At 45.2% G+C, this 23,607-nt stretch overlaps 1 protein-coding gene across 6 annotated transcripts in view; it reads right to left on the minus strand.

Moving 5' to 3' along the window:
- SLC36A4 (solute carrier family 36 member 4) overlaps positions 1-23,607 on the minus strand; it is a 232,796-nt gene that overhangs the window by 76,249 nt on the left and 132,940 nt on the right. The window contains exon 11 of one of the 6 annotated variants that reach the window (XM_074984062.1): positions 3,055-3,279. The exons of the other annotated variants lie outside the window; for them this stretch is intronic. Within the exon in view, the coding sequence (XP_074840163.1) occupies positions 3,245-3,279 (35 nt within the window). The 3' untranslated portion in view covers positions 3,055-3,244. Of the gene's footprint in view, positions 1-3,054; positions 3,280-23,607 lie in introns of those variants that run through there. 6 annotated transcript variants of the gene reach the window in all.

Below are 23,607 nucleotides of genomic sequence, written 5' to 3' on the forward strand. Positions count from 1 at the left end.
AAGACACACATTAGGTGTCTGCTCACCTACCTGGACGTGGGGAAGCACAACATCCCCCACATTATGGTGGCATATTGTGCCCTGCACAACACTGTGGGGGAGAATAGGAGGCCTTCCTCAGGGAACAGGGGGCAGACACCAGCCAAGAGGGCTGTGAATATAAGCAGCCAGGCACAGCTCCCATCTGCCAGCTTCTCCCACAGCTACCAGTAACTCTCCCCAGGGCCCGCCCACCAGAGGGCTCAGGTCCACAGCCCTATCCCATCCCCACCATGATCCCTCCCTTTGCCCTCTCGCTCCTCCCCACCCCCTCTCAACAAAGAGGAACATGGGTGTGTTGAACAAATAACTATTTTACTTAACCAAAGAAAAACATGTCAAAAAGCAAAGTGAAAAAATCTTTGAGCTATGTACAGTGAAGGGGTGCTCCGGACAGGGGCTTGGGGGGACTCAGAACACAGAGGGGGTTGGGGACCACAAACCCAAGGAGAAGCAGGACCCCAAACGACATTAGCCTCTGGATCTCCCCCCGCCATGGGTTCGGGTCCCTCATCAGGGCTGGGTTGGAGCCAGGACCAGGGGGAGGTACAGGGGAGATAGGGCTGAGGCAGGGTGTAGGTGCACAGGAGGAAACAGGGGATGGGGGCAGCAGCCATGGGTGGCTGGACCACCGTTTGTCACCAGACACCAGTGGCGGCATCAAAGCAGGACTTGAATTGGTCCCAGGCCCACAACTGCCACTCTGTTCCAGCCTGCAGCTGCCATTTCATAATCTGGGTCATCCTCTATGGGTCAAGCTCTAACTTTGCCACTTATTCTTTAACTTTTGATGCCCGGTTTTAAAGCTAGAATGCCAACAACTAAAAGTGAAGAGAATACACACTTTTGATAATAAAATTCTGCATTCACCAAAAGGTGCAGCATTTATAGCAATTTAACTACCCATACTAGGGAAATCATATATATTGAATTGACTCAATTTTTGTATGCTTTGTAAACCAATGTTTGAAGGTAAAAATCTAGAACATTTACACTACATGGTCTTACCAGAACTGTGTCATAACTGGATTGCCAGTATAATGACTTTCAGGGTTTAAATGAAAAGTATATTACTCCAAGTTTCGTCTTGCTGTGCAAGAAACAATACAAAATAGTGCTCTTCTACCTACTGCTGAAGTGCAACGTGAATCTATAAAATTAATTCAGTTCTAACTTCACATACTGGAGTTAAAAAAATACTGTTTAGGTGCATTGTCTGAAACCCTGACTGAAATCTAGACATTCTATGACCAGTACCAGATATCTATTTCAGCAATTCAGTTGCCTTCTCTTTTCAGGGATTACGGCTCATGTTATTTGCAATATGACTATCCCTGTCTTCAGAATGTTCTGGATAAAGGCAACTACAAAATTAATAAGATGCACAGCTGAATTAATAAGTGGACTAAAAGACTAATGGGGAAACTACATTTATTTTCAAGATGGTACAAAGTTAACTGTTAACATTCAACCTCTTATCAAAACCTGTTTAGTTTTTACAAACCAAATTGGAAATGTGCGGAGCACTTTCCTGAACATATTCATAAATAAATGGATATTTCCAAACATGCTTTAGACACACTCTAATATTATTATATTATAGTCTCCATAAACTATTCAATGTATTCACATACATATTATTATATTATCGTCTCCATAAACTATTCGATGTATTCACACACGTAAATGATTCCTTGGGGACCAATCTTGCAAAAATTTATGCATGTGCTTAAGGTTTTATTAGACAGGGATTATTCACATGCTTAAGGTTAACCCCATGCATAAGCATTTGCAGGATCAAGGACGTAAGCTTTTAAATTGATTTGTAACAAGCTGATCTCCCTGTCTCATATCAACGGGTATCTTTAATTGTGCACATCGTGACATGCTCTTCGTGTTTTGTCTTAGAACGAGACAATGATTTCCTTGTTTCTATCAATGTAGGGGGGGATCTTCAAAAGCTTCCAAGTGAAATTTCACAGGACTGTGTTCCTGGATCATGTAGATGTTTTTTGAAATTCTTAACAAGTTTTTTTGCGGGGAGAGGAGGTTATGTTGCACCCATGGTAATTTGCATAAATCTTGAATGCAGCTAACGGATAACATAGTCCTATATAAAGATTTACCTATTCAAAACAAAGTAGAACCACCAGTGACTCTCTGTATAAAATGACACTGCTACTCATATCTGTTTAATGCATTTGAATTATAAGAAAAATAATTGAAGCCTTCCTAATAGCAATACAATTTCACATTGATGTTTACAAAGTATATGTTTCCTTCTTTGAAACAAACTCTTAAGACTTAGTCTATTTTATATAGAAAATATGTTTTTAATCCGGGGAGGCAAGCTTTGCAGTTCTGCCACTTCAGAAGCACTGGACTTCCCTGCAGTTTAGCATCAGGATAAATTTTCTCTTCATTTGTATTGATAAAATCATACAACCTTGACCATCAATAACGTAAAATGAAAAACTTTGCAGCCTTATGAAACAATAGAGAAGAAAGGCTGTGACTTGAAGCCAAGTAAGAAAAAACAAATACCAAACCTATTCAATGTACTATCTGTATGTAGGAAGGTTGAATAATAATAACAAAATTAGTTTTCTAAGTAGACGTGTTTGGGGTGGCGGGTTTGGAGGAATGCAAAAAGTTACCAGCAAAACATGGAAAGGATTGGCAGTCTCAAGGAGTCTGATGGGCTGACTCACATGTTAGCATGGGCAGTGAAATTCAATATGGGGTCTGAATGGGTTCCATTTCGTATACAGCAAGTGAGTGGACTCTTAGTTTCCCACCAAAGGCGGGGGGTGGGGCGGGAATCTGCTGTGCGCATGACACAGGTTTGCGCTCAGCACGTAAGGTGTCTGGTAGTTGTAAACAACCTGGTGCACATGGTGCTCAAGGGGATTTTTCCCACCTTGAATAAAAACTCCACCCCAAACGGAGGGACTCAGCGTGTCACGATCTGGAGTTCCACCTCAGTGTTCCAAGAACAGTGGTCTTGTGCTTCCTACTGTCAGCAGCCAGGCTGAACCAGAGGCATGGTGAAGGCCCCCTGCGGGACCCTGCAGTGAGAGTCAGCAGGACGGAACACTGGGGAACTGCCGCTGCCGAAGAACAGTGGATCAGAAGTTCTCTAAGATATACCCACTGCTGGCAACTGAAACCGTCTCAGCACTTCGGTGAAGATCGGCAGAAGACTTCACGGAACCGCCTCACAGTTTCTCCCCAGAGGCCCTGTGTGACCAAAGGGTTTGAGATCATAAACACCTGTCGCCTAATCTTAAGTATTATTATTTCTTGTTGTAAAAGGGTTGTTCTACCTCCTTTTCTTCTGGGTTAGGGTGTATTGTATTCGTTTTATAATATTCTCTGTGTGTTTTGTTAAAATTCTCAGTTTTTACAATTTATGGTTCAGCCCCAAACCTGTGTCAGGCTGTTGTTTGGAAAATCCCCCAGTGATAGATACAGGACAATCAGGCGTACCTCGCTTCATGATAAGGGAAGAGAAAGCCAAAGGGAGCCCTATTGCAATTAAATATCTGAGATTACACTGCTTCCCTGTGTAACACACAGGCTGGGGTATTGGGTATGGTCACAGAGCTGAGAAGCAGCATCTCACTCACCTGCTGAGGAAACAGGATAACATACAGTTCTGGACACTCCAGGAAAGCATCACAGAGGTTTATAAACAAATCTACTCATTAACACAACACGCAGAAATCATCGGTAAGTGCCCTGTTTACAGGATGTAAAAGTTCTACCACCAGCACACAGGAACATTCTCTGTATTTCTCTTCTCACCTTTACTTGGTGTAGAAGTAGAACCAGGAAATGCATCTCACAGGTAGGTGAGCATTATTTCCATAACACAGATGGGAAAAGCTATTCTGTACCTTAGCGAAGTGACGTAATAATGTCCAATTAGCAAATAAAGAGGGAAAGGAAGAGAACTCAGAGATTTAAATTCCTCAGCCATTGCTCTAAGCACTATATTGAACCGCACCAAAAGGTACAAAACTTAGTGAATAAACAATAAGAACATAAGAACATAAGAATGGCCATACTGGGTCAGACCAAAGGTCCATCCAGCCCAGCATCCCATCTGCCGACGGTGGCCAATGCCAGGTGCCCCAGAGAAGGAGAACAGAAGACAATCATCAAGTGATTGATCTCCTGCCATCCATCTCCTGCCCTTGTTCTGAAGGCTAGGGCACCATACTTTATCCCTGGCCAATAGCCATTTATGGACCTAACCTGCAAAAATTTATCAAGCTCTTTTTTAAACCCTAATAGAGTCCTGGCCTTCACAGCCTCCTCGGGCAAGGAGTTCCACAGGTTGACTGTGCGCTGTGTGAAGAAAAATTTCCTTTGATTAGTTTTGAACCTACTACCCATCAATTTCATTTGGTGTCCCCTAGTTCTTGTATTATGGGAAAAGGTAAATAACTTTTCTATATTCACTTTCTCCACACCATTCATGATTTTATATACCTCTATCATATTGCCCCTCAATCGCCTCTTTTCCAGACTGAAAACTCACAGTCTCTCTAGCCTCTCCCCATATGGGACCCTTTCCAAGCCCCTAATCATCTTAGTCGCCCTTTTCTGAACCTTTTCTAATGCCAATATATCTTTTTTGAGGTGAGGAGACCACATCTGCACGCAGTACTCAAGATGTGGACGTACCATAGTTTTATATAGGGGACGTATGATATCTTTTGTCTTATTATCGATCCCTTTTTTAATAATTCCTAACATCCTATTTGCCTTACTAACTGCCGCTGCACACTGCGTGGATGTCTTCAGAGAACTATCCACTATAACTCCAAGATCCCTTTCCTGATCTGTCGTAGCTAAATTTGACCCCATCATGTAGTACGTGTAATTTGGGTTATTTTTTCCAACATGCATTACCTTACACTTACCCACATTAAATTTCATTTGCCATTTTGCTGCCCAATCACTCAGTTTGCTGAGATCTTTTTGTAGTTCTTCACAATCCCTTTTGGTTTTGACTGTCCTGAACAACTTGGTGTCATCTGCAAACTTTGCCACCTCACTGCTTACCTCATTTTCTAGATCATTGATGAACAAGTTGAACAGGATCGGTCCCAGGACCGATGTAATGCAATGTAATGTTTCAAAGGGTGCTGGGTTCAAAACCCCCAATAAAGTGTTTTTATAACAATTGGAGAATTTTTCTAAAGATTAAAAACAAAACTCACATGTCTACTTAGAATAATAATTTTATTATTATTATCCACCACCCCCCCCAGATACAGACAGTCCATTGAATAGGATTGGTGTGTATCATATTAACACAGAGTATGCTATAAACAGTCATTTTAGTAACAGGTGACCCATTTAAGGATGAATTAAATGGAACAGGATTAAGTTTGGGACGTTGGAACTGAGGCAGAAATGCCAAGTGTGACTTGATTAACATGACTATGCGAGCACTTAACTCTCTCTGGGTGATTATAACTATTACAGACTTATGCGATACAGATCACTCGCTAGTTTGCTCCAAACTCCAGGTGACACCCAAGAAGCTGTACCACTCTAAACCAACTGGAAGGCCCTGCATTGACGCCAGAAAGACAGCAAACTCAGAGGCTACGTCTACACGTGCCCCAAACTTCGAAATGGCCATGCAAATGGCCATTTTGAAGTTTACTAATGAAGCGCTGAAATGCATATTCAGCGCTTCATTAGCATGCGGGCGGCAGCCGCGCTTCGAAATTGATGCTCCTTGCCGCCGCGTGGCGCGTCCAGACGGGGCTCCTTTTCGAAAGGATGCTGCCTACTTCGAAGTCCCCTTATTCCCATGAGCTCATGGGGCACGTGTTTGGGGCACATGTAGACACAGCCAGAGAGAGCCGAAAAGTTCAGAGTGACCCTCAAGGAGAATCTGCGCAGCAGCCCTGGGGCTGCTGATGTGACATCCAGATGGAAGCATCTGAGGGATACAATTTACAACACGGCCTTGTTGGTGTTTGGAAGAAGAGCTAGAAACACAAACAACTGGTTCGAAGCTAACTCCGATGAAATGATTCCAGCCATCGAAAAGAAGCACGCTGCACTCCTGGAGTACAAACGCTCACTGAGCCAGAGTACCCTGCAAGCACTCATAGCAGCCAGAAAAACAGTACGGCAGACAGCCAAGCACTGTGCCAACAACTACTGGCTCAAGCTATGCAGCAGCATCCAGACCAGTGCTGACTTTGGTGATCTCAGGGGAAAGTATGAGGGCATCAAGAAGGCATTAGGACCCACCCAGAACAAGATGGCACCTCTGAAATCCAAATCTGGTGAAGTCATCACTGACAAAGCCAAACAGATGGAGCGCTGGGTCGAGCACTACTCCAGGCTGTACTCACGCGAGAATACTGTGGTTGATACAGCCCTCGATGCCATCAAGCTCCTACCAGTAATGGACGAACTGGATCAGGAACCAAATGTGGATGAACTGAAGAAAGCCATTGACAGCATTGCAGTAGGAAAGGCCCCGGGCCAGGATGGCATACCACCAGAGGTAATCAAGTGTGCCACAGACACCCTCCTGGAAACCCTACATGAGCTACTGTGCCTGTGCTGGAGAGAGGGAGAGGTTCCACAGGATATGCACGACACTAACGTCGTAACCTTGTGTAAGAACAAAGGAGACAGAAGAGACTGCAACAATTACCGTGGAATCTCCCTCCTAAGCATCACTGGTAAACTGTTCGCTCGCGTCATCCTTGGCAGACTCCAGAAGATTTCTGAGAGGGTGTATCCCAAATCACAGTGTGGATTCCATGCAAAGAGATCTACTACTGACATGATCTTCTCTCTGAGGCAGCTGCAGGACAAATGTAGGGAGCAGAGGAAGCCACTCTACATTGCCTTCATCGACCTGACCAAGGCCTTCGACTTGGTCAGCAGGGATGGACTGTTCAAACTGCTCCACAAGATAGGCTGTCCCCCACGGTTACTCAAGATGATCCAGTCTTTCCACGAAGACATGAGAGGAACCATCCAATATGACGGCACATTATCGGATGTTTTCAGCATCAGGAGCGGCGTCAAACAAGGATGAATCCTTGCTCCGACATTGTTCAGGATCTTCTTCACGCTCCTCCTGAAGCACGCCTTTGGATCTTCAACAGAGGGCATCTTTTTGCACACAAGAGCTGATGGGAAACTGTTTAATTTTGTAAGGCTGAAAGCTAAATCTAAGGTGCAGGAAGTCCTCATCAGAGATATGCTGTTCGCAGATGACGCTGCTGTAGTGTCACACACAGAAGACCAGCTCCAGAAACTGGTGGATCAGTTCTCCAAAGCATGCAAGGACTTTGGGCTTTCCATCAGCCTAAAAAAGACAAATGTACTTGGTCAGGACGTTGCTGAACCTCCATCAATCAGCATTGACAATTATTCGTTAGAGGTCATCCACAAGTTCGTTTACCTCGGGTCCACCATCACTGACACCCTATCATTGAAGACTGAGCTAAATAGGAGGATCGGAAAAGCAGCCACAACTCTGTCCAGACTCAGCAAGAGAGTGTGGAATAACATCAAGTTGTACACCCACACCAAAATGCAAGTCTACAGAGCCTGCATCCTCAGAACCCTCCTTTATGGCAGTGAGTCTTGGACCCTGTACACCTGCCAGGAAAAGAGGCTGAACGTCTTCCACTTGCGCTGCCTGAGGCGCATCCTTGGAATATCATAGAAGGACAGAGTGTCCAACACCGCCGTCCTTGAGCAAGCTGGAATCCCAACCATGCACACCCTCCTCAGGCAGCAGCAGCTCCGCTGGCATGGCCACGTCCACAGGATGAATGATGGAAGGATCCCAAAAGACATCCTGTATGGCAAGCTAGCCTCTGGCAAAAGACCTCCCGGAAGCCCCCAGTTGCGCTACAAAGATGTTTGCAAGAGGGACCTAAGGGAGGTAGACATTGACCCAGACAGCTGGGAGGAGCTGGCAGACGATCGCAGCAGATGGAGGCAGGAACTACACAAGGGCCTTCAGAAGGGTGAGATGAGGATCAGACAGCTAGCAGAGGAGAAGCGAGCCCACAGAAAGCACAGTAAGGACCTGCCAGATACTCATTACACATGCAACAGATGCAGCAAGGACTGTCACTCCCATGTGGGCCTTCACAGTCACAGTCGACGCTGCAAATGATGATTCCAAATGGAGCTACAAAGGGCACGATCCATAGTCTACATAGACTGAAGGATGCCTACTAGACTTATGTTGCTGCATATTTCCCTTTATTAGGCTCTTGTGAAATATTGAGAGACTCTGAATCAGAGGGAAAAAGCCCAGCCACCAGTCACTGCATGGGGGACATTATGAATATCAGAATAATTAGTAACATAAAAGACTATGCTTTATTAATATGGAAGCTAAGACTATCCAGGACATCCCGCTTTTTTAACTGCCTTCAATATGCAGATTCTCCACTAATGAGCTGAAAATGCCCCTTTGTCTCTACACCATGAGCTATTCAGGTAACAAACAGATAAATAGGAATGGATTGCACAGCAAGATCACACCTGCCAAAAGAGTGTCCTTTTTAATGAGTCATATCTATGGTAATTAGAAGTATCTCCATACTTCAAAAACAACTGATAATCAGGCCTCTCTCGAGAACACTTGGACAAAGGAGTAGCTGGCAGGAGATGAGGATAGTGGCAAAAAAACAGAAACATCTAATTTGCTCAGCATGAATATACATCCCCAGCTCAGTGATCAGTACCAACAGGGGAATTCTGGGACAAAACAGTATCATTGTTTCAGAGTGGTAGCCATACTGGTTTGTATCATCACACAATAAATCAAGCAGTCCCATAGCACCTTAAAGGCTAATAATTTTATTTATTAGGTCATGAGCTTTTGTGGGTAAGAGAGTCTGAAGAAGTAGGTCTTTCCCACGAAAGCTCATGACCTAATAAATAAAATTGTTACTCTTTATGGGGGTACAGGACTATTTGCTTAGTATCATTGTTGTATTTAATATTTCTCAGGAACTGAAACCATGAATGTGGGAACGAGGAGAGAGAAAATAGGGAGGCTTATTCATATAGAACAGGGATAACCAACAAAAAATCCAGTTGTTTGACAAGTACTGAATTTGATAAGAGACTTTATAATTCAATATCAAAATTTAAAAAAAAGTGAGTACTGCAAGGAAGTAACTACACCAACAGTTTCTTTTTCGCAGAATAGATAAGTTTCTACTTCTTCCTTGTAATTGCAGGCCAATATGCTAAAAAAGATACCTGGATTTTGCAACCTGGCAGTAATTAATGATTTTGTGGTTAGGATTAGTGCACAGAATCCAAAAAGTGTAAAAAAATAAACCAAATTGACCAAATCCTACAGCACACCCACAAACTAATTGGCTCTTTGAGGAACCCTAACCCACCCTTGAATATTCACATCTTACGCAAAGTACAACTGTGCTCTGCAAAGTGACTATGTAAAATTTGAACCTTTTTGCTCACCATATCTGCTCATTTGCTGTGCATTTATTTGTTTAGCTGCAAATCTTCATTTTCTCTCAGTTAAAAGCCTGATTGCCACTTAAATATTTGCTGTCCTGGCTCTGTTGGTTACTACTGTGTGAGGGAGGAAATTATACTGTCAAAAAGCCCAGACAACGGCTACCAGCATTACACTAGTAATAAATGTTTATAAAACATTTTCTCCCTCTTCATGTAAATGATCACATCCATGTGGGATGTGAAATTGTAGTCAACGAGATGTAACATTTTGCTCTTCACAAAAACATCTGAAATAAATGGCAAATAAAAGTGCTTTTGTTTAAAAGGCTATAGAAATGTTACTGTAATTAGTCCAATTTATAAGCAAGAAACAATCAGAGGCAATCAATTTTAGTAGTAATACAAGTTCATAGTGGCAGTACTAAGAATGAGCAATAGTATTCATAAAATGTATTTAATAATTTCATGATAATCTAGCCTTATTTCCAATTTTGGAATCAATGTTTAGTTCTTCAATTACAAAACCTTATTATATCATAAAATTGTTACGAGAATATGAATAAACACTTCAGTCAGTCAATGACAAATTAAAGTTGTTTATACAACTGCGCCAAAATATAGCTTCAATAAAAAGTTACAATGTGCTGTTACACTATATGGGAATAAATTAAATATATTTGGTTTTGCAAAAACACTGGCATATTTAAAATCATGTCTGGTAGTAGCTTTAAGATTCAGTTATCTAACCTAGACACTCAGTTTTAAAACTTCACATCTCACATAAAATATTTTGGGGAAAAACCTAGTTTACTCTTCCACCAATATTTGACTCAAATATATCTATTGCTAGAATCTACTGTCACATTAACAAATTACGAATTAGCTCTCCCTGTCCAGGGACCTGCTATCTTACTGTCCTGAAGCCAGCTATAGGCCTGCAAGACTTCATTACAAATCACATACACACTAATATTTTCAAACAGAACACTAGACTTTATTCAGATGTTTAGCTGTAGGCTACATTTAGAAATACTGATATTATTCAGCCACTGTGCCTGCATGGAACCCCACCAATCTCTACGAGCGTTCACCTGCATGCATATGATTTCAGTATTGGGACCACAGTTAGAAGCATTTTTCTGAAAAAACTATAAATAAGATCAGAGGAGTAGCTGTGTTAGTCTGTATCTGAAAAAACCACGAGAAATCCTGTTGGCACCTTATAGACTAAAAGATTTATTGGAGCATCAGCTTTTAAGGGCAAGGACCCACTTCATCAGGTGTCTCTGACGAAGTGGGTCTTTGCCCATGAAAGCTGATGCCCCAATAAATCCGTTAGTCTATAAGGTGCCACAGTACTTCTTGTTGGTTTTTATAAATAAGATAGATTTATGAACACTCAATAGTAGTTAATTAGGCTGCAGAACTATCACAGTTTAAGACATTACATAACACGAAAAGCAAGCTCCAGCTGTTTGTTAATTTCACTGAAATTTCTAGATGGAATTATACTCAGGCACAGTTTGGATGTATTTATTTAAATGAACTACACGTTGAACATCTCTAGACAAGAACATTCGGGACCAACTGGTGCCAAACAAGAGAATTTGCTGAATGATGAGGTCATTATTGTCTAGCACCATTACCAACACCTCCACTGCATTCTGGGCTGTTAAATTAGAGGTAAATTAGAGCTAAATAACACTAGAGCACTCTAAAAGCAAGGACTGGAAGCTGTAAACAAACTTTATGGGACTGCAGGAAACTTGGTCACACCCATGATAAATGTATATTTGGCTAACTAAAATTGTGCCATACTACAGATATAGCTGGACAAGACAGTGCCAGATTAGAGAAGTTCAACCTCTGCTAAATATACGAACATCTTTTCTTCAACATATTCCATCTCACTTCCTCTACGTCTCTTCCATGTTAATGTATGTGCAGTATGGGGGAGGAACCGGCAGTCATGGTACATGTATGTACCAATGACATAGGGAGGGATAGGAGATTGATTCTGGAGGCCAAATTTAGGCTGCTAAGAAAGAGATTGAAACTTGTGACCCCTACGGTAGTGTTCTCTGAAGTGTTTCCATTTCCACATGCTGGGCCAGGTAGGCAGGCAGAACATCAGTCTCTCAATGATGAGACGAAGGTGTAGGGAGAAGGGGGTTAGATTCATTACGAACAGGGGAACTTTTGGCGAAGAGGGAGGTTATACAGGAAGGATGGGTTCCACCTAAACCAAAATGGAACCAGATTGCTGGCACTTAACATTCAGAAGTTCAAAGAATAGTTTTAAAACTAAGGACTGGGGAAAAACCAGCGGCTGCATAGGAGCACATGGACTGGACAGAGACATCTCTTAGGGGAGGGTGTATTACCAGAGATTCTCTATGTTCTAGTAAGGAAGAGAGGCTGAAGAGGATAAAATATGGGTAAGATCAGATGAGAAACACTCAAATGAAACTGAATCTAATACACCAGGAAATGGCAGACAGATAAATAGAGACAAATATTTGAAGTGTTTATACACAAATGCTGAAGTCTAAATAATAAGATGGGCACACTAGAGTGCCTTGTATTAAAGGAGGATATTGATATAATAGGCATCACAGAAACTTGCTGGAATGAGGACAATCAATGGGACACAGTCTTACTAGGGCACAAAATATATTGGAAGAACAAGCTGCACGGAATTTTTTATAGACACAGTAGTAGCGGATCCACTTAAATGTATACCCCAAATTAAGAAAACACAGTAATGCCACATCTATACTAGAGAATTCTGTCAACAAATCTCACAGAGCATCTGCACACAAAATGCACTTCGTGTGCGGGGCCAGCCTGGGGGTCAGGCTGCCACAGGTTGGGGGTGCGGGGACCAGTGGGTGGATGGGTGGGTAGGGGTGTTAGGCTGCAGCTGTCTGGGGCCGCAGGGCCGGCGGGAGGGTCAGGATGTGGTGGGTTAGAGCCACAGGGAGGGTGGTAAGGCTCATAGTAGCGGGGGAAGTTCACTCATCTAGTGAACAAAGGTAAGTATATGTGTGCCTCATTTAAGCGAGTACTCATAAGTAAAGTACTCATTTAAAGAGGGATGAGTGTACATACAACTAATTTAGCTATAACTATTCCAGAGAAAGATCTCTGAGTTACTGTGGACAGTGTGCAGCAGCAGTCAAAAAAGCAAATAGAATGTCAGGAATCATTAAAAAGGATAGAAAATAAGACAGAAAATCTTATTGCCCTTATATAAAATCATGGTATACCCACATCTAGAATACTGTATACGGATGTGGATGCCTCATCTCATAAAAGATATATTTGCAATGGAAAAGGTTCGGAAAGGGGCAACCAAAATGATTATGGGTTTGGAACAGGTGCCATATGAAGAGAGATTTAAAAGACTGGGAATTATCAACTTAGAAAAGAGGAGGCTAACGGGGATCTGATAGAGATCATTAAAATCATGACTCGTGTGGAGAAAGTGAATAAGGAAAATTTGTTCCCATAACATAAGAACTAGGAGTCATCATATGAAATTGATGAGTAGTAGGTTTAAAACTAACAAAAGGAACATGTGCCAGTAATGCCCCTCTGCCATGTACATTGGACAAACTGGACAGCCTCTGCACCAGTACATGAATGGACATAAATCCAACATCAGGGACTGGAATACACAGGAGAACACTTTAACCACCCCAGACATTCAAAAAAGGATTTGAATGTAACCATTCTCCTGCAAAAGGATTTTACCACAAGATTACAGAGGGAGACATCTGAATTAGAATTCGTTAGTTTGACGCATTTAACCTGGGGCCTAACAGAGATCTCAGTTACCTTACAAGAGTAATTTCCCTACTTTTGATATTCTCAGGAATGGCACCCATCCCACTTAAATTAATTTACTTCTTCTACTGGTCCTATTAATGACAGGTGACTTCCCCAACCCTTTTTTCTTTCCCCTCCTTCTTTCCCCATCTCCCTGCTCTGTGAACCCTGAATTCTTACGACCTACTCCAGATCTGAAGAAGTGGTTCTTATACACAAAAGCTCATTACCTAATAAAAAAACTTTTTCGTTTTTAAGGTGTTACACAACTGCTTGTTTTTTGTAAACAAAATGAATTTTATCTTCACACAGCGCACAGTAGGAATGCCAGAGGATGTTGTGAAGACTAGAACTTTAAGAGGATTCAGAAAAAGAACTAGTTAAATTCACAGGGATGAGGCCCATCAATGGCTGTTAGCCAGGATGGATAGGAATGGTGTCTCTAACCTCTGTTTGTCAGAGGCTGAAAATAGATGACAGGAAAGAGATCGCTTTATGATTACCTCCCTCCCTCTAGGGCATCTGGCACTGGCCACTGTTGGAAAATAAGATATTTGACAAGACAGACCTTTGGTCTGACCTAGTACAGCTTTTTCGTTGTTCTTATGGCATCTAACAACTCTTCCAGCCTTGTCTACTTTGCTATGTTTCATCTTCTCTATCAGGGATCCACCTTTGTCCCATCGTTCTACGAAGATTCTTCCTGATTCCACAATTAGCCACCAATATTATGTCTGTAAACAGTCTATGGCCTGACCCAAAACAGAGTACAATCAATGGTGTCTTTTCAAATGAAGTATAAATCAGGAATTTGAATTAGAAAGTGTAAATTCACAGTTGTCTTATCTGCTAGTAAGCATGAAAATTCACAGAGCAGAAAGTAAACTGTACAATTACACAGTAATTTTAAACTATTTCGTGAAGGAGGATGACTGGGAAAAGATAAGTTAAATGGAGACTCAGAGACAATTGCCATTTGATCTGTAAGACATAACTGCTATCTGATTATACAGTATTTAAGTGTAAATACACTGTAATCACATAGGTCTTAATTCAACAGAAACAGTTCAGTGATCTGCACTGCCAGAGCCACCTGCCTGCCTGCTCCTGCACCCAAGCCCCGCACTACCAGGACCAGCTGCCTGCCCACCAGCCACCCATGCCAGCTGCCCAAGCCCCATGCTGCTGGGGCCGGCTGCCTGACTGCCAGCCCAAGCTGCCCTGTGCTGCCAGGGCCAGCCACCCACCTACTAGCCCAAGCCGACCAAGCCCCACAAGCTCTGTGAGCCACCCAACTGAGCCCCTCCCTTCCCACAAAGCCAGGCAGCACTAGCCCCCCATCTAACCCCTCCTTCCTCCTCATCTCCCTCCAACCCACATTCAATCACCTTTGCAGGAGGCAGCTAACTCCACATGGGTCTCCACCGGCTGCCTGGTTCTTACAGTGGCTGCGCAAGGTGATCCACGTAAAATGGCAGGGGATGAGAGCCAGGAGCAAAGGCCGTCTCTTTCTTTGGGAGGGGAGAAAGTGGGGCTGGGTGTCCTCACACCTCCCTCCGGAATTTCTTCATGCCCCCCGAGGGAGGCACACTCCCCACTTTGGGAAACCATGCCCAAGATATATGCAGAGGTCTTCCATGGGGCACATCACCCCATCCAGCTATTTACCTAGTTTAACAAGGGACTATATAAAAAGCACTGTAAATGTCACTAGAAAGAAAAATGCAGATAAACTATTTATATTCAATTTATTTACTTTATAATTATGTAGTAAACAATAAAAATAAGCAATTTTTGAGTGTGCTGTGACATGTGGGTATTTTTATGTCTGAATTTGTAAGCAAGTCGTTTTTAAGAAAGGTGAAACTTGGGAGTATGCAAAACTAATCAGACTCCTGAAAGGGTGCAGCAGTCTCGAAGGTTGAGAGCTGCTATCTCAGAACAACGGGAACCTCAGGAGTCTCTAGGCTCTTGCACTGGCTGCCAAATCTTTCATACCCTTCTGATCAAAAGGATAGTCCAGCCCTACAATGACTAACTCCTGAAATTCAGGAACCTACAAAAAGGATCCATTGTTTGAAATATTTGATGAAGGATTGGTAGGAAAGGATACTCTTGTTACATTTTAATTTGACTTTCGCTTGTCCACTTTTGTGGCTTGGAAGGAATTCACCCAACTTCCAAACCTTTTACCTAGTCAGCGTGAGTTCACATAACAAATATAGCAAATTAAAGACCTAATTGTGTGGGGACAGGTCTCCTTTCTGCCTTTTCAGACAAGGTTTACCTCTTCTCCCCTTCTTCTCTCTCATTTTCTCTGACAGTATTTATGCATTTTGTTTTCTATATTTCATTCTCTTTCGTTCCCCCTCCCCATTGCTGTTAGCTTCTCTCAGGTTTTCCACTTGTCAGAAGGCAACATGTTGGTTGGATGGGGCACATATTCCCTGGGTCATCACAGGCCTGATCCACACACATGCCCATAAAGGGTGAGTCTACACTAGCTGGCTACTTCGAAGTAGCCAGCACAACATCAAAATAGCATGCATCGCGTCTACATGCACTGTGTGCTATTTTGATGCTGAAATCGATGTTAGGTGGCGAGACATCGAAATTGCTATTCCCATCCGAAGATGGGAATAGTGCCCTACTTCAACGTTCAATATCGAAGTAGGGCATGTGTAGATGATCCACGTCCTGCTACTTCAAAATAGCGGGGTCCTCCATGGTGGCCATCAGCTGAGGGGTTGAGAGACGATCTGTCCAACTTACAATACTATGGGGAAATCTGTTTGTAACCTGGTTGCTACATTTGATTTTCACAAAGCTACTGAAGCATCACTTCCCTCTTGCCTGAAACTCAGCACTGTGCAGACAGGACAGGAGAGATGACAAGCTTCTATAAAACTGGATGGTGGATGGGGCCAGGGCAGGAGGAAGATGAGAGAGCAAAATATTCCTTCTCTTCACTAACATGGGTTTTCACCTAGGATTTTCTTGAACTCTGCTTGTGAACAACAATTCTCCAGATGCCTCCTCATAACCTACTTTCAAGTTGTACCTCACAATCTTTGCAGAAGTAGGTCTCAATCCACTGCAAGGGACAGTAAAAATAAAAGTTGAGGAACTATAAATAGTATGGACGAACTAAACTAAATGGAACTTAACGCCTGTGGGCAGATAACATCAGAGAGAAAAAAAAATAAACAGTGAGAAAAGATCTTCAAGTAAAGCTGAAAGTTACCCACACAAGAATGGAATGTTAATCAATTACTGCACATTGATACATCATCCACAGAAGCCATGCAAATGCTAGGTAATAGCAGATCCAAGACAGAATTCTGACGGTATGCCAGGAAAAGCTGGAAAGAGAGCAAAATGTAATGACTGGAAACAGAGATTACAGACAATCAAATGACCATGATCCAAACCAAACAGATGTGGTTCTTGTCAAGCCAATAATAAAGATTCCAAATGAATCAGATGGGTTACACAATATGAAAAACATTAAATTGAAAACAAATGCTCAAAATAAGGAGGAGAACTGGAAGCATGTTACCTACAGGAGAAGAAACCCAGTTCAGGTCCCTCCAATTCCAGTGGAGTTAAGGAACTCCTTTCAGCCTCTCGCCACATGTGATACAGAGGAGATAACTGGGGATGATACCTCACAGGGATTGGATCAAAAGGAGTCCCCTTGGTTTCTAAAGCATGGGATGCACAGTCCTAGGGATGGGGGTTCTATGACCACCACCCCTAAGAGAAAAAGTGTGGTGGTGGTCGGGGACTCCCTTCTAAGAGGGACAGAGTCATCCATCTGCCATCCAGACCCAGAATCCTGCCAAGTTTGCTGCTTGCCAGGAGCTAGAATATGGAATATTACAGAGTGTCTACCAAAAATCGTTAAACCTATAGACTATTACCCCTTCCTACTTCTCCATGTAGGAACCAATGATACAGCCAAGAGCAACTTTGACGAGATCACGGTTGGATTACCTAACCCTAGGAAGGAAGATCAAGGAATATGGCACACAAGTGGTGTTCTCGTCTATCCTCCCTGTGCAAGGAAGAGGTCTAGGTAGGGATCATCAAATCACAAAGGTAAATGCACAGTTGTGTAGGTGGTGCAGCAGAGAAGGATTTGGTTTGTTTGACCACAGCATTCTCTTTCATGAACAGAGATTGCTGGGAAGAGATGGGATCCACCTAACGAAGAGAGGAAAGAGTATATTTGCGAGCAGTCTTGCAAACCTAGTGAAAGGGGCTTTAAGCTAGGTTTGTCGGGGGGCAGTGACACAAGCCCTGAGGTAAGTGGGAAAGAAGGAGGGAAACAATCAAGTAGGTTTCCTGGGTGAAGAGGAGAAAGTGGGCCAATCAGCCACTTCTCTAAGATGCTTGTACACAAATGTCAGAAGCCTAGGGAACAAACAGGAAGAATTAGAGGTCCTGGCACAGTCAAAGAAGTATAAACTGGGTGGAAGAACAGAGACTTGGTGGGATGATTCGCATAACTGGAGCCCAGTCATAGAAGGTTGTAAACTGTTTAGGAAGGACAGACAGGGGAGAAAAGGAGGAGGAGTTGCACTCTATGTGAGGGAGCAGTATGATTGCTCACAGCTCCAGTATAAGGAGGGAGAAAATCCAGTTGAGTGTCTTTGGGTTTAGCTTAGAGGCGGAGTAACAGAGTGATATTGTAGTTGGTGTCTGCTATAGACTGCCAGATCGGGGAGATGAGGTAGATAAGGATTTCTTCAATCAGCTAAGTGAAGCTTCCAAATCACAGGCCCTGGTTCTCATGGGAGACTTTAATCATCAGGACATTTGTTAGGCCACCAAAGCAGCACTCAGACAATCCAGGAAATTTTCGGAGAATGCTGGGGATAACTTCTTGGTACAAGTGCTGAAGGAATTGACCAGGGACCATACACAACTTCACCTGCTGTTCACAAACAGGGAAGAACTAGTAGGAGAAACAGAAGTGGGTAGAAACCTGGGCTGCAGTGACCATGAGATAGTAGACTTCAGGATCTGGACAAAAGGAAGGGTGAGCAGTAATATACAGACCTTTGATTTCAAATGAGCAGACTTCGACTCCCTGAGAGAACTAATAAGCAGGATCCCTTGGGAAATGAAGATGAAGGGGAAGAGAGTTCAAGAGAACTGGCAGTGTTTTAAAGAAGTCTCACTGAAGGCACAGGAACAATCCCACTGTATAGAAAGAAATGAAAACATGGTACGCAACCAGCTTGGCTTAAAAGGGAAATCCTTAGTCAGCTGAAACTCAAAAAGGATGCATACAAGAAATGGAAATGTGGACAGTTGACTAAAGAGGAGTATAAACATATGGCTTGAGAATGGTGGGGAGTAATCAGGAATGCCAGGGAGTAATCAGTAATTGGAACTGCAGCTAGCAAGGGATGTGAAGGGTAACAAGAAGGGTTTCTACAGGCATGTTAACAATAAGCGGGTTATCAAAGAAGACGTGGGGCCATTACTGGATGAGAGAGGTAACCCAGCGACAGATGATGTAAGAAAAGCTGAAGGACTCAAGGCTTTTTTTTGCCTCATTCTTCACAGACAAAGTCAACTCCCACACGACAGTGCTAAACAGTGCAGTATGGGAAGGTGGAGGGCAGCCATCTGTGGGAAAGTAACAAGTAATGAGCTATCTAGAAAAACTAGATGTACACAAATCCATGGGTCTGGATTGAATGCACCCAACGGTACTGAAGGAATTGGCAAATGTCGTTGCCGAGCCTTTGGTCATTATCTTTGAAGACTCTTGGAGATCAGGAGAGATCCCAGGTGACTAGAAAAAGGCAAACGTAGTGCCCATCTTTAAAAGAGAAAAAAAAGACAATTCAGAGAACTATAGACCAGTCAGCCTTACCTCAATCCCTAGGAAAATAATGGAGGGGATCCTCAAGGAATCTATTTTGCAGCACTTGGAAGAGAGGAAAATGATCAAAAGTAGCCAACATGGATTCACCAAGGGCAAGTTGTGCCTGACAAATCTGGTTAGCTTTTTTGATGAGGTAACAGGATCTGTGGACATGCGGAAGTCAGTGGATGTGATATACCTTAATTTCAGCAAAGCTTTTGATACAGCCTCCCACAAGATGGAAAGAAAGCTGGCTTGACAGTCCAGCCCTGCTGGTACTGGTCAATGGCTCAATATCTGGATGGCAGTTGGTTTCAAATGGAGTGCCGCAAGGCTCAGTGCTAGGGCCGCTGTTGTTCGACATCTTTATTTATGATCTGGATGAGGGACTGGATTGCACCCTCAGCAAGTTTGTGGATAACACAAAGCTCGGAGAGGGTAGAGAGAGAATCCAGAGTGACCTGGATAAAGTGGAGGACTGGGACAAAAGAAATCTGATATGCTTCAACAAGAAGTGTAGAGTCCTGCCCCTGGGGCAGAAGAATCCCAAGTGTTGTTACAGGCTGGGGACTGACTGGCTAGGCAGCAGTATAGCAGAAAGGGACCTAGAGGTTATGGGAGATGAAAGGCTGGATATGAGTAAACAGTATGCCGTTGTAGCCAAGAAGGCTAATGGCATATTAGGGTGCATTAGGAGGAGCATTTCAAACACATCTAGGCTACGTCTACACGTGAAGCCTACATCGAAATAGCCTATTTCAATGTTGCTACATTGAAATAGGCTATTTCGATGAATAACGTCTACACGTCCTCCAGGGCCGGCAACGTCGATGTTCAACTTCGACGTTGCGCAGCACCACATCGAAATAGGCGCTGTGAGGGAACATCTATACGCCAAAGTTGCACACATCGAAATAAGGGTGCCAGGCACAGCTGCAGACAGGGTCACAGGGCGGACTCAACAGCAAGCCGCTCCCTTAAAGGGCCCCTCCCAGACACAGTTGCACTAAACAACACAAGATACACAGAGCTGCCAACTGGTTGCAGACCCTGTGCCTGCAGCATGGATCCCCAGCTGCTGCAGCAGCAGCCAAAAGCCCTGGGCTAAGGGCTGCTGCCCACAGTGACCATAGAGCCCCACAGGGGCTGGAGAGAGAGCGTCTCTCAACCCCTCAGCTGATGGCCGCCATGGCGGACCCCGCTATTTCAAAGTTGCAGGACGCGCAATGACTACACGGTCCCTACTTCGATGTTGAACGTCGAAGTAGGGCGCTATCCCCATCTCCTGATGAGGATAGCGACTTCGACATCTCGCCGCCTAACGTCGAAGTTAACTTCGAAATAGCGCCCGAAGCGTGTAGCCGTGACGGGCGCTATTTCGAAGTTAGTGCCGCTACTTCGAAGTAGCATGCATGTGTAGACACGGCTCTAGAGAAGCAGTTGTTCCCCTCTATTCAGCACTGGTGAGGCCACATCTGGAATACTGTGTCCAGTTTTGGGTCCCCCAGTATATAAAGGATGTGGATGTGCTGGAGCAGGTTCAACGGAGGGCAACAAAAAATGATTAAGGGGCTGGAGCACATGACCTATAAGGAGAGGCTGAGGGATTTGGACTTGTTTAGTTTACAGAAGAGAAGACTTAGAAGTGATTTAATAGCAGCCTTCAACTTCCTGAATGGGAGCTCTAAAGAGGATGGTGAGAAAATGTTCTCAGTGCTGTCAGATAGCAGAACAAGGAGTAATGGTCTGAAGTTAAAGTGGGAGAGGTGTAGGTTGGATATTAGGAAAAACTACTTCACCAGGAGGGTGGTGAAGCACTGGAATGCGTTGCCTAGAGAGGTGGTAGATTCTCCATCCCTGGAGGTTTTTATGTCCCAGCTAGACAAGGTTCTGGCTGGGATGACTTAGTGGGGGTTGATCCTGCTTGAAGCAGGGGGCTGGACTACATGACCTCCTGAGGTCCCTTCCAGCCCTATGATTTTATGGTTCAGCTTCACAGTGGGATTCAGTACACCACTGTCAGTACAGGAACAAAGGCTGCATCTACACTACAGCTCCCTTTCAAAAGGATGGCTTTCAAAACTTAATGTTGAAAGACGGCCTTTCGAAAAAGAGCATCCACACAGGCAAACAGGGAGTGAAGGGTCAACCCACCCTTTCAAAAGGCCCCCACCGCAGTTTTGAAAGAGAGCATCCACATGTCCCAGGGTGCTCTTTTGACAGAACAGGGGCAGAAAGTGCCACGGGCAGAGTCACATGGCAGACACGTCCTTCCGGGGCCACTGCCTGCCATCCCGTTAAAGGGCTCCCCATCCCAAGCCTTGGCCTGCACATGCTGCAGGCCAGCTATCTGTCCCCAGGCATGCAGGGAGTGTGAGCGGACGCGGCACCCTGGGCCCCCATGGACCCTGAGCAGCTCCCCCTACTCCATCAAGTCTGTGGCCAGCATACTGGCAGTGGTCCTGGCCATGGTGCACCAGCGGCTCCAGTGGCCACCCTACTAGCCACACTCCTGAAGACTGTCCTCAGGGCGTGACATCCCGATCCAGTCCCATGGGGCATCCACTGCTTGTGGGGCTTTCCCACTAGCAGCGACTGGTGGGACTAGCTGGCGCTGAACGGACTGGGGCGACGACCAATGGCGACAGAACTTCAGGATGACCAAGGGGACATTCCTGGAGCTGTGCCACTGCTTGGCCCCAGTCCTCCAGCACCATGACACCCACCTGCAGCCAGCGCTCCCACTCCAGAAAAGGGTGGCCATCGCATATGGAAACTGGCCACCCCAGATAGTCACCGATCCAGTGGCCACCAGTTCGGGGTGGGCAGGGCCACCATCAGGGCCATCGTCCATGGGGTAAGCCATGCCCATGTCACACCCCCACCAAATGTGGGGGCCAAGGGGCACCATCATGGACTGGGGGGCAGCCCCCACTGAAGACAGGGGCAGGGATGGTTGGGAACACAGAGGGCAAGGGGTGGGGACCGCAGGGAGGCCCAACCTGAAGGGGACAGTGGCTGAGGCAGAGACAAAGGACCATGCTGTACTCTACCACATGCTCAGGAGCGCGCCCCCCCACAAGCCCTGCTGGTCATCTGGGCCATTAACAAGTTGCTCATAAGGCAGCTGATCCACTTCGGGGACCTGGACGATGCCATCCGGAGCTTAAAGGATTTCGGATTCCTGAACTGCTTTGGAGCCCTGGATGGCACACACACTGCCATCTAGGCCCCAGAGCACAGTGGCAGGGCCTATGTAAACCGCAAGGGCTACCACTCTGTGGTCTTGCAGGTGCTCATTGATGCCAACTGTCACTTCCAGGACATCTGTGTGAGCTGGTCCGGTTGCACCCATGATGCCAGTGTGTTCTGGAACTCGGGGCTGGGATGCCACATGGCCAAGGGGACCTTCACCCCCCAGCAGGATCTCCGCATCAGGGACACCACAATACCACCCAGCATCATGGTGGACTCAGCCTACCCCCGGCAGGCCTGGCTGAGGAGGCCATACACAGGGCACACACAGCCTAGCCAGGACGTATTAATGAGCAGCTGAACGAAGCCCACAATATGGTTGAGCAGGTGTTCAGTCGCCTGAAAGTGCATTTTAGGTGCCTCCACACCAGGCTGGATGTGGGCCTCCAAAGCATCCCGACAATGGTCGGGGCCTGCTTCACCCTGCACAACTTGGTGGAGACGAAGCATGAGCCCTTAGTGCAGGGGTGGGACGTTGAGGTGGGGTGCAGGTAAGAACAGCCCTCTGCTGCCCTGTACCACTAAGCCCAGCAGGACAGGCGGCAGGTAGGGGAGGCCCTGTGCCAGGCCTTTCAGTGGGGGTCACAGTGACCCTCACCCACCCTGCACACACACACACACACACACACACCACCACCACCACACATCCACAGGGGAGACAGGGTAAAACCAAGCAATAAATTGCTTACTTGAATGTAACTGTCTGCCTCTGCATGATTGAGGGAAATACGTACCGGGGGTGGGGGACAGAGAACGGGGGACCGGGGGGAACGATGTACACGAGCATAGTGGCCCCGGGTGGGGGCCATGCTTACCCCAGTGGGACGGGGTCAAGGTGGGGGGGCTTTACACCTTGACGGGGGTTGATGGCGGAGATCCTTGTGCTTCCTGTGCCCGCTCCTTCCCCCGTGTCCAGGAGCCCTGTCACGGCTGGGTCAAGGCCAGGGGCACGGGGAGGTACGAGTGCGGTCCCTGCAGCCTCGCCGGGGTCGGCAGGGGGTAAGCAGTGGGTGAGGACTCCATTTAGCCGGCCCTGGCCAGCAAGGTGTGGGCAAGCTGCACAAGACTAGCTGGGGGTAGAGGGGGTGGGACCAGGG

This window comes from Carettochelys insculpta, chromosome 1 (assembly GCF_033958435.1).
Source record: "Carettochelys insculpta isolate YL-2023 chromosome 1, ASM3395843v1, whole genome shotgun sequence".
Lineage (NCBI taxonomy): Eukaryota > Metazoa > Chordata > Testudines > Carettochelyidae > Carettochelys > Carettochelys insculpta.